Raw genomic sequence first — 12191 nt, forward strand, 5'->3', positions numbered from 1 at the left:
CAGTGGTTGTTAGGACCTCTGCTTACCGTGATTATATTTTTAATGTCTGGTGTGCCCTTGCTTCTGTGTAGTTTCACCAAATACTCAATGATGCACTATTTTGCTTACTTTTTACAAGACAACCGTGACTTAACATCCCTCTTATTGTTAACGTGCAAGATGAGAAATGTGACAGTATGCCTGTGTGTGTGTTTTGTCTTGTTTTGTTTAGTTTTACAATTCTTGGCCTTAGTGGAGTTGAGTTCATTTGCTCCTTCATGAACATGACACACACTAGTTTAGTTGCTCCTGCCCACCTGGATGGGGGAGAGGAAGCCATCACTTTCTACTCTGCACTCGAGCACTTGACCTTACTTATTTCTGTGATGGTAGACTGATAAAATGATTCAGCACAATAACTACGTGCACTTTCCTCCTTCTCCCTGTCATCCCGTCAGTATCATTACTATTATGGCTACTGTTGTTGTTATCCTATTTTATTGAGTTAAAAATAAAAAGAACCAGAATTAACTGACTTCTATCAAAGACATTAAGTTACTGAGTGGTGAGCAGGAATGCAGAGCCTGATAGGAAAATTAGTGTCATGGGACTACTACAGACCATCTGAAAGGCAGCTAGGAGGGGGTCAAGGTAAGAAGAAAGCAATAGCAGGCTCTAAACCTAGACAACTTTCCCTTTCTAGTCAATGTGTGAGGTATGTCAGCTGAACCAACCTCAAGCCACTGTAGAGAGGCCACATAGAAGGCCCCAGCTTGCAGCTGGCAAGCACATGGTGGCACACAGATGTAGGGAGATAGGTATGAGGAGTGTGTGGTGGTTGCCATGAGAATAGAATTTATCCAACAACATTCTCTTCTACTTGGGCAACACTGTAATTTATCAGACAGAGTAGAAAAAAGAAAGGAGGGGTGTGTATTTGCCTTAATGACCCTGAAGAATTGTTGGCAGAGAGGTAAGGACACCAGAAATGAAAACGATGTAGTGCTCTGTTGTCTGTCTTTGTATCCACGAAGTGCTAACATACTTTGGCTGCTCAGAGTAGAAGCAGCTGGCAGCAACAGAGGACTTGGGTTTTGCTGTGGTTTTTAATGAACCTACAGTGATAAACATCTCATCAGAAAATATAGCCCTAGCTGGTGTGGCTCAGTGGATTGAGTGCCAGCCTAACGAACCAAAGGGTTGCAGGTTCAATTCCCAGTCAGGGCACACGCCTGGGTTGTGGGCCAGATGCTCAGTTAGGGGCACATGAGAGGCAACCACACATTGATGTTTCTCTCCCTCTCTTTCTCCCTCCGTTCCCACTCTCTCTAAAAATAAATAAATAAATAAATAAATAAATAATCTTGAAAAGAAAAAAAGAAAAAATATAAGAGGGAAGAATAAAATAAAGGTCCATGTTCCTCTAAAGTCCAGAATAACTTCAGCAAATTGTAGCAGTTACCCTGGTAGTTGAGTATGCAGCCTCTGACATTATTTTGCATTGGTTTTATTTTGACTTTCTCTGCTTACTACTGTGTGATTTGCAAAAATTGCATAACCTCTCTGTGCTTTAGGAGAATTAGTGTTTTAGTATTCATATAACATTCCATTACTTATAAAACTAAGGATTATACTAGGCCTTGCTTCAGAGGTCTGCAGAGAGAATCGAGAGTTAATTTAAATACAACATTTAGAGCAGAGGTCGGAACTGGGTAATACTCAATGGAACTTCTTACTGTAATGTAAAGTGTGCTCTCACTACTCACAAGCCATTTGAAGGAAATAATATTCTGAAAATCACTCTTTTCTTCCAGTCTACAGAAGAGAAAGCATTCTCATTTCACATGATAAAGCATCATATGAAGAACTAACATCTTTTAATAAATGTTTGGTTAAGTACACCACTTGAAGAAGTCACTCCCCTTAACTGTGATGCTTTGGTTTATTTTGAGACTTAATGTGCATATTAATTCATTGATTTTGTTTGTTTTAGAGAGGTTGGGGCATTTAAAATGTTGTAGTATTATGAAATATGTAAATTTAAGATGTTCTGTGTACCAAATTTTAATACATAAATAGAATCAACCAATGGAATTAGACACTATAATATATTAAAAAGGATATCGATGCACATTTGTCCTTTTGACTTGATTATGAAAGAGAGATAAATAACTTTTTTAAAAAATGTATTACTTTTGTGTTTTGCTGGTTTTATTTCTAAATTTATTATTTGGACCACATTGATAAACAGAACTAGTAGTAAGATCTCCAAAATATAATCTGTTATACAGGTTCAGTGGTTGTAGAATGTATTAGAATAATAATTTTCTGTTTTCAGAGCTACGTAAGTGAATTACGTGAAGTCCCTCTGCCTTAACAGTTTCTCTGATTCAGTTTACCCTCACAAAGTCTGGAATTGAGGGGATGAGCTCTCCATAAGGACTTCTGATTAGATGTGATATTGTGGCCTTCATTCCTTGATTTGAACCCAAAGAAGTGGGCAGTGACCCAAAGTTGTTAGTGTGGGAGACCCACTGGGAAATCACTATCTAAAATATTTGGATGGTGACATTTCTTCCTGTGGACAGATGTTTCTATAAAAAAAAAAAGCAAACAACTAGAACAGGAACAGAACCACAGAAATGGAGATCACATGGAGTGTTATCAGTGGGGGAGTGGGAGGGGAAGAATAGGGGAAAAGGTACAGAGAATAAGTAGCATAAATGGTAGGTAGAAAATAGACAGGGGAGGGTAAGAATAGTATGGGAAATGTAGAAGCTAAAGAACTTTAATTATGACCCATGGACATGAACTAAAGGGGGGGAATGTGGGTGGGAGGGGGTGTGCAGCATAGAGGGGAGGGAAGGGGGAAAATGGGACAACTGTAATAGCATAATCAATATAATATATTTTAAAAAAACAAAACAAAATTCATATTGTACATAAGTTGACCTCTTGTTTGGGAGGCTGGTTTATATTTGCCCTAAAAAAATCCAGCAATCCAGTAATATGTCACTCTTCTTTAGTTCCTAGCAAGAGTAGACGGAGGAGGAAGAGAAAATTAAGTTCTGCTTACCTTAAATAGAATACTAATTTTTTGTTTTTCACTCCATATTTAATTTTCTATGTAACCTTAAAGCAATTCTACACAATGCAAAAGTTATCTATTATTTATTATGGATTTTGTTTCCTTTAGCATTTTATTTGAGAATTTTTAAAAAATGGCCCAGTAAGAGGCACAGGCAGACACAAAGTCACCTAAATCTTTTCAATTGTTAGTTAAATAACTAAGAGCAGCTTTATCTGCTTTTTGTACATGAGGACAAGTAATAGAGGTGTAATGAAGTAAAATGGCTTTAAAGGGCCGTCAGGGAGTCACAGACAGAAAAAAAATTGTAATTTATTTTGATGTTACATCAATCCCAAGAAATAAATCAGAAGAGACTTTGTCTAAAATGTTAGATATACTGAGTATTATAAAAGGCCTCTACAATGTAACAGTATTATAATGTACATTTCAAATGATTGTGCAGGAAAAAAAAAGAAAGTCACAATATTCTCCTAGAACAGAATACATCAGTTAGCTTTCTATCATATTCCTTTCTCAACTTAAAAAAATCTATAATATTTGAAACACCCTGGGCCAGAGTTTATCTCAGAGGGGAGCACTGCAGAAGACCATGGTAGGGTGGAAGTCACAGCTGCGGTGAGTTTAAGGAACTTCGTCCCTCGCTCTCTCTAGACTAGCACAAAAATGAAATGATGGATGCTCATGCTCACATTATCGTTAAAATACTTTCCTTGCTTTTCATGAGGTAACCTTCCACTTGTGTCCACTATCATCAATTCTGTATTATTTATAGCAAAAGGAAAGAAACTTTAGTGTAGATTGTTTCAAAATCTTTTTCTTTTGGAAATTTTCATTTTAAAAATTATTTACTTTTCGATTTCGTTTAATGCCTGTTGAGATACTGAGATGGCAGATATTTACTCTCCAGCAAGGGAAAGTTGGGCTGGGGTTAAAAAAAAATCATGGATAATTTCATAAAATGAGGAGATCACCTACAGAAAATAGAGTGTATAGTTTATTCCAGCAAGCAATTTCATGCGTGTTTGTGCATGCAAATTGATACAGCATTTCTATTGGAAAATGCAATATACAAATATTAATGCATTCTAACCAACTCCCTTAAGCTTTTGTTTCAATGTATTTCAAGCATTCTTTTTTTCACAACATAACTTCATCCAAACCACTGTCCTCCTAACATCCAAGTTATGTTAGGAAATTATGGAAGCTGAATTTACGTTAAACCAGTTTCAGCTCCTTTTTAGAGATGCATGTCAGGAAGCTTATTCTACCATTAAAATGTAATTATTTTCCATAACTTTTTCATAACTTTTAAAAATATTTTAAAGTTCTATAGCATTACATTCAAATTAATCTGCCTGCCTGAACAGACAAAGCAAGGAGTAAGGACTAAGAGAAGCAATTACAGACTTAAATCAAAAAAGTTTTCCATTCCTCCAAAATATCATTGTGTACCACAAAGGTAAAATGATTTTATAAGTTGAATTTTCTAAAACAAATCTTTCAGACAGCCTGTAACGTTGACACCTGAAGCCCCAGAGGTGATGTTGAGCAACAGTGTACTTAATCAGAATGTATTTAATTGTATGATTAGAAGATTTTGTCTAAAATTACCTTTGATTTAGAAAATTTGCCATTGTCTCTTTAGAGCTTGAAGTATATAAAAATATTGACACACCTATATGTTAGTAACAATCCTACAATCTAATTTATCCCATGTATACATACATTCACTAATTCTTTAAACTCATTAGCAATAGATGCAAACAGAAAGTCAAATTAAGACATTAATGTGAATAATTTAGCAAAAACATTTTTGCTACTTCTGTACCAATCGCCAGAATATTACTATATTCAATTTTCTATGTTAGGTTCATCATAACTCATAATTATATCTTTGAAAACAAACCTAAGAAGAACTGTAACACCTTTGGAAAACTGTGTTTTCCCTGAAAGCCCTAACCCATTCCTGAAATTCAAAGGCATATTTTCAAGGAGTGACTTACAAATAATGCACCTTGCCTATAGCAAGTAGGATTCCTGTAAATAAGGGGAGGTGGAGGAGGATATACGGAGTGTAAATGGGGTTGGAAAGAGACTTGAGTGGGGCTGGAGAACACACAATACAGTGTATAGATTATTTGTTGTAGAATTGTGCACCTGAAACCTGTATAATTTTGTTAACCAGTGTCACCCCAACAAATTAAAAAGAAAAAAGAATGTTTTCTCTGTATGAAATCAAGCTACGGTGAATTGAGAAAAACTTGGGTCCTATTTAATCTCATTTTCAGTTTTGTAGCCTAATAAATTATTATATTTTTTGATAATTTCTTCTTCAATGGAAATAAAATTTTTATTTTAATTTTCTATTCTGAAAGTAAATCAGAAAAAACTTCATAGACAATTTTCACTACAGAACGGAAAACCAAAGAGTGTCTAACGTGCCCACTTGACATTGCATCCTACAGCCCCCTGTTCCTGTATCTCTGAAATGCATGTATTTCAATAGCACCAGTCCAAGATGGGGGAAAGGGAGAAAATTAAACTTTATTAGGTCTCAGGATGACACTATAAAATGTACCTAGTTTGATCGTTGGCATTTTACTTCTAGTCATCTCAATCATTGATATTTTTCTATCGCGATGAACAAAAATTCAGCTTAGCTACGCTTCAGTTCTAGTTTCTCTCCGTAAAAGGAAATGACATCTTCCCTTCTGAAAAGCCTTTTCTAATTTTCATTCCATTACTGAAAATAAGAGTATTAAGAATTTTGGTGACTACATAACTAGTAAAAAATGAAGATAAAAAGACCCATAAAAATTCAAAGAAGACAGGTTTTTCTATTTGTTTCTTCACAACAGTACACATTTGAGATCACACACCAAACAAGTGAGCAGCTAGAATATACAAAAGATACTCCTCGCACTCCCCAGCTATCATCCTGCCATTCAACTTAATGTTTTATTTTATGTTACCATTTTCTCTGACATGCTACAATTTTCTCACAAACCCAATAACAAATTTTAAGCATCTAATATTGCAGTTTAATAAATATAAGAAAATACATTCTGTACAATGACTAAGTTACAGAGGGCATGAGAAATCCAACTAAAAAAAATCAACTCACTTTTTAAATAAATAAATAAAATCTTCAGTTTAATAAAAACTTTCAAATTGAGTTGCAATCTGTTTAAGGAGCAGAAGTAAGCAGAGTAATATGAGAAGACATTCAATACACATTTATATACAAACTATATTATCAAAAAAAAGGTTCTGGGGTCCATCCTTCAGAATAGTCCAGGCAACCCCATGGCTAGTGACAGTGCTGAAGTAACTGACGATTTGACTGAGGAGCATCAGGTTTTGGGGCTCAGCGGTGACAGAAACAGAAAGCCCTCTACAGAAACTCACAGCCTGTGCATGGACTGGAATCAAAAGAAACCTCAAAAAAAATTGGGTCCATCCCTCTGTCCTTGGCTGAACTAAGTATTAAGCTCTTTTCAACAACTGATAAGATGGAATTTGAAGTCAGCTGCATTAGAGATATGTCTGATGTGACTAATTCGTATCAAGAGCATCCTTTCTTTGCAAACTATGCCCTATCTCATGACGGACTTGTAACAGAATGTTGAATTTGTTCCAGTTGAAAATGTCAGGGTGTTTCTGAAGGAAGAGAATAAGGATAGTGGTCATGTATGTGTGGAGATATGTGGCACGTGTGAGAATGTGCAAAGGATATGTATGTGTGTGTTATGTATGCATATATGTAGTTTATTTCCCTCAAGACCTTTAAAAGAAATCCTATGATTGCAGAGTTGTACTCCATTGAGAGGATAGCTGAAATGTTTGACATTTCAAAGCCCAGGAAGCCTTCTGGAACTGCAAAACCAGCAAAACTATCCCTTGAGAGGGCGGTAGGGGCCAAGAGCGGGCCAAGCGTTCCCTGGCTGTCCATCCAGGACTGGTCTAAGCTGTCAACCTTCACCCCGCGGCTTGCGCTGGGGTCAAGGGCGGTGGAGGATACCAGGAGTGCACAGAGCCTCTGCAGTTGGCTCCTCTGATGCAACAAGGAAACCGGGGAGCTGTGGGGGCAATGAGCTGCCCTCCTTCGTGGGGTGACAGCTCTGCTGTGTGAAGTGCGTTTGCTGTTTGGCAAACTGGCTTTCGGTTTTGGCGTCCTACAAAAGGAGCGGAAGGAGGAGCTGTGGTTGCCAGTGCCCGCACGGCCCCCTCTCCTGGCCACTGTGCGCCAACCATCGCTGGTGCAGTGTGTGCACGCTCCTGTCTTTGTGCATGTCTGTTTGTCTAACTGTTTACATGTGACTGTGAATCCATCTGTCAGACAGAGACACAGAGACTCCCGCGGAAAGTTCCCTCTAGCAAAAATGCCTCCGGGGTTTTCCTTGCTACATCTCTGGTCAACCGCGTCTGTGATGCTGTCATTGTCACTTCGTTATTTTGCTTCCTCCCGGGTGATTTATTTACAGTTCTACAGCAGTGAGAGATGCGTGCTTATTGAAGCTTTCTGTCTGTGACCTTACTTCTTTGAAAAGAAAATGTGGTTGGGAGGAAAGGAGAACCTGAAAAGGGGTAAGCGCCCGTGCCCTTTAAATTGTAAAATGTCATGATTAAGAGCCCAGAGCTCAGACTTAGCTGGGATTGCAATCCCGCTCTGACATTTAAACTAGCTGTACGCCTTTGGCAAAAAGCTGCTACTCCGAGCCTCAATTTCTTCATTTGCTGAACAGAGATAGTACCAGAGCCTAGCTCATAGAGTTGTGAAGATTAAATATATGTAAAACTCTTAGAACACTGCCAATTGTTATGTGTTAAATATTAACAGCATCCTCAGCATTGCCGTGTTAAATTTAGAGGAGGACCATTCTGGCCAATTTCCCCCACCCGCACGCACTAGATCTCGATACGTGCCCATACCCCAAAGCAAAGGTGAGACAAAACCCTAACCCATCCACCCCACGCCCCACGTCCTCCAGCGCCAACAGCCACCCAGCCACCTCCTCCCTCTCAGACCTGCTCTGGGATCCCCTCTGCAGTTGTCGTGCGCGCCGCACCTGCGGGCGCATTTGGAAGGTTAAGGGGCGCAAAGGGAAAAGGAGCTCTCCAGAGCGCTCGTTACCCACTCCCCTACCAGAAAAGTGTATTGGGGATGTTTTCCTACCTGCCCCAGGTTTTTGCCCTTCTTACTGCCGCCGAAAGCCAGTCCTTGGTATGTGCCCGCAGATCGATTGGCGGCCTGTAAAGGCGTCTCCCCGCCCAGAGAGGACTTGATGGAGTTGAGTTTGGCCCGCGAACTGCTGAGCTGTGAGCTCTCCACCATCAGCACCGCGGCCAGTAGGAGCAGGCAACGGGACGAGTCCTTGCCTCGCATCAATGCGGCCATCTCCCAGCGAGGGGTCCCTGGGGAGGTGCAAAGCCCGAGGGATGCTAATGCAAAGGGAGGAAGGACCCCAACACGGGCCACTCACTCGGGCCGTGGAAGCTCGCAGGCAGTTCCCCCAACCCCACTTGGCTGTGGGGCCCAGCACTGTGTGAACTCAGTCTCACGCCTCGAACAAGGAGCAAGCGCGACCCAAGAGGACCCACTTTCTCCACCAGGGAAGGAAGTTCTGTAGTAACTGGAAGCAATCAAAGGCGAGAGGTCTTCTCGCCAAGGAGGCGTGACCCGAGGTGCAAGAAGACTCAGCTCCACGGACAGAACAGCTTCTGCTGTTCCTTGCTCCGCACCTCCGTGGGCAGTCCAGTTCTCCTCTTAATTGCTCAGGAGGTCTACACTAGTTCCTTCGCTTTCGGCCTCCGCTGCTTTTCTTTCCTCTTTCCTTCCCTACCCTTTCTGTCTTTGAGTCTTTGCAAGACTCAAGTCCTCCTTTTCAGTGTCAGCAGGCGCTATAGTGAGAGATCAGGAACCGCCCCCAGACACGACCCTGTAGGTCTGAGACAAGCACAGGTCCCCCCACGCGAAGGCGTACAGTCGTCCGAAGTGTGGTTCCCTGGTTCACACCCGGCAGCCAAATGCTGCCAGGGACGCTGCCAGGGACGCCGCGATGCTCCGGAGTTGCCCTGAGCTCCGCGCGGTCTCCCGCTCTGTGTCTGCTCTCTCACCGCTACCCCCTTTGCTTTTTATAGCTTCCATAGTGTTTTTTTTTTCCTCCGCCCCCAATTCAAGAGTGACAAAGAGTGGAAACGCTTCTCTCACCCCGCAAGTTCCCGCCCTCGTCTTCTCCTTCCCCCTGCGACTTCCCCTCCAGGTTCTCCCTCTCTCCCCCTCCCATCCTCCTTCACCCCGCAATTGAGAAAATGGGATTCACCCCCAGAGGAACATGAGGGCTCCTAATTCCTTACAGCAGCTCCAGAGGGTGGAAGGACCTGTGGAAACAGGAGTGAAATGTGTAAGTGGAGAAGGGCTAACTACCATCGCGCTTGGGGACCGCCAGCACCCTTCCTTAGGTTCCCAGCGCGTCTGCACTCCCAGACTCCGAGCACGGAGCACTGGAAAAACCTTGCAGAAGATAGAGGGGAGTGAGTATGTGGGCGTTAATACTGTGGTCTGTATACGCTCAAGATGGGTTTCAGTCTGTCTGTGCCTGGGACAAAGGAGGCTGGCGCTGTGTTGGCGCGCCTGCGGGGTGCCCAGCTGACCTGGAGGGAGCTTTGTAACCCGGGAGAAGAAAACCAGAGAAGGGTTGCAAAAATGGTCCTAATTCTCTCTCCTGGAAGCGTTTAGGACTTTCTAGTCAAGATATTCTCCACCCTTCAGCCCTCCACCCTACCATACATGCAACCTATGTCGATGTCTCTGAGGCGCTGGGAGGAGTGGGGGTACCCCTGAGTGTGCTCCCAAGGAGCACAGCTCCACCAGGCATCTTAGCCTGCCAGAGGGGAATGAACGGGGACGGGGTGGGGGGCGTTCAGTGCGTCTTTCTTCGGCCTCCTGGCTCCTAGCCCCTAGGAATTACATGGGAAACCTTTCCTACCACACCCCGCGCAGCTCCTGAAGTCGAGTTTGTCGCCGTGGGGGTCCAATGAGACTCCAGGAAGCGCTGGGGTGCGCGGGCGAGCGACGCTTGGGGGCGCCAGTAGCAGCGGCCCGGCGAGGCGCGGAGAACTACTACAGGTAAGTTGTCCTGGCAACAACCTTCAGATGCTAGCCAAGGCTTCCAAAGCAATGCAGGGAATTGTTAGAAAGTTGTGGCATTTCGCCTGCTCCGCCAGCCATTAACGCCTGCACGCAGAGAAAGCGACGCAGAACAGTCCAGCTTGGCGGCTAACTGCCAGGAGAGGAGGTTTTTCTCTCCAGCTGCACGCTAAAACTTTCGTACCTGGGTTTCTTCGCTTTCACACCTGATCCTGGCACACACCACGTACAGGAGGAGTGTGATTTCATCATGTGTCGAAGTGAGAACGTTAGTGACTCTTTCTTTTTCCCCAAAAAGGGCCAAGTTCAAAGTGTGAATTTATGGCTAGGTTCTTCCCGACAGCACCAGCTTTGCATATTTCTCTGTCCCAATCTGAGTCTGTCTGCCATGGAATTCTCCATTTTCAGAAAGTTTGTTTGTTTTTAATACACAGGCAAAAGGGGATTAAAACTTTAGGCGCCCTCTGGCATATGTTCTTATCCTTGGATTGCCTCGTGCTTCCTTACGATAAAATTTTCACACTTAAAAATTTTTTACTTTTTAAAAAATATGCTCAGGAGTGGATTTTTTTGAGGACAAAAGGAGAATTCCAGGCACTAGCTGAGGGCAAGGAAACTGACCCCTACTCTGTAAATAAGAACTTGGGATTCAGAGCTTAGGCTTTGCAGAAGGGTAAATCTTTTGCCTTTATTCTGATTTGCCAATGGAAAAGCACTAGAGAAATGGAGAAAATTAAGAGTCTACTGGTTCAGATATTTTTCATTAGTACTTTAGAGCAAAATGAAAAGACAAAAGAGAGCTAGACAACTACATAGCAGGGAATCACTGGGCATTTGTTTCTACTGAGAACATAAGAGAAAATTTGAAGATACTTCACCTGTTTCTGTCAGTTCCCTTTTTTCCTTACCTCCAGCCAAAATAAGATTCCACCTAACGCTTGCACTATGTGCTGCTAAAAAAGAGAAGTGATTCCAAGATCAGCATATTTACTCTCAAGAAACTCCTCAGCCCGGGGTACCATGATGAAGACATTACCTCAAAGGCTTATACAACACCCCACAAGCTCCACAAACAAACTTTTACAATGACAGTTAAAAATTAAAATTCAGCCCTGGCTAGTGTGGCTCAGTGGTTGAGAGTTGGCCTGTGAATCCAAGGGGTGCTGGCCAATTCCCAGTCTAGGGCATGTGCCTGGGTTGTGGGCCAGTCCCCACTAGGTAACCACACATTGATGTTTCTCTCTCTTTCTCCCTCCCATCCCCTCTCTAAAAAATAAATAAAATCTTTTTTAAAGATTTTTTTATTATTTATTTATTTTTAGAGAGGGAAGGGAGGGAGGGGGAGAGAGAGAGAGAGAGAGAGAGAGAGAGAGAGAGAGAGACATCAATGTGCGATTGCTGGGGGTCATGGCCTGCAACCCAGGCATGTACCCTGACTGGGAGTCGAACCTGCTACACTTTGGTTCGAAGCCTGCACTCAATCCACTGAGCTATGCCAGCCAGGGCATAAAATCTTTTTTTAAAATTAAAATTTACAGGAAATTCACTTGCATAATATAAAATCACACTCTGGGATCAATTACACAATTGATCTTAAGGCAATTACACAATTGATCCTAAAACCACAATTACACCTAAGGCAAAAACAAAAAAAGATCAAGACTAATTTCGTTCATGATCCAAATGCTGTCAGTGAAACTGTGTAACAGACAGAAATAGATGCACATAAACCATATGCAGACAAGTAGATAAGCATACACAAAATCAGCTCACCACAGCTAAACGTAGTCTTTGGATTATGGTCATAACCCCATGTGTGTTTCTTCTTCTGTTTTCATAGGTATGAAGAAACAAGCTCCATATTTAAATGGAAAAATAGACTTTTTCGGCCTCTTTCAATAACATCATTGGGTAAATATAGAAAAGCAATACTGTAGAGAAGTGAGGATAGAGTCCTCTCATCCAGAAGAA

At 42.0% G+C, this 12191-nt stretch overlaps 1 protein-coding gene across 1 annotated transcript in view; it reads right to left on the reverse strand.

Moving 5' to 3' along the window:
• Positions 1 to 9126, reverse strand: part of DKK2 (dickkopf WNT signaling pathway inhibitor 2) — a 98147-nt gene extending 89021 nt beyond the window's left edge. The window contains exon 1 of the mRNA XM_045820313.1: positions 8247 to 9126. Within this exon, the coding sequence (XP_045676269.1) occupies positions 8247 to 8468 (222 nt within the window). The 5' untranslated portion in view covers positions 8469 to 9126. The remainder of the gene's footprint in view (positions 1 to 8246) is intronic.
• Positions 9127 to 12191: the final 3065 nt, after the last annotated feature.

This window comes from Phyllostomus hastatus, unplaced genomic scaffold (assembly GCF_019186645.2).
Source record: "Phyllostomus hastatus isolate PE091 unplaced genomic scaffold, TTU_PhHast_1.1 phas_scaffold_39, whole genome shotgun sequence".
Lineage (NCBI taxonomy): Eukaryota > Metazoa > Chordata > Mammalia > Chiroptera > Phyllostomidae > Phyllostomus > Phyllostomus hastatus.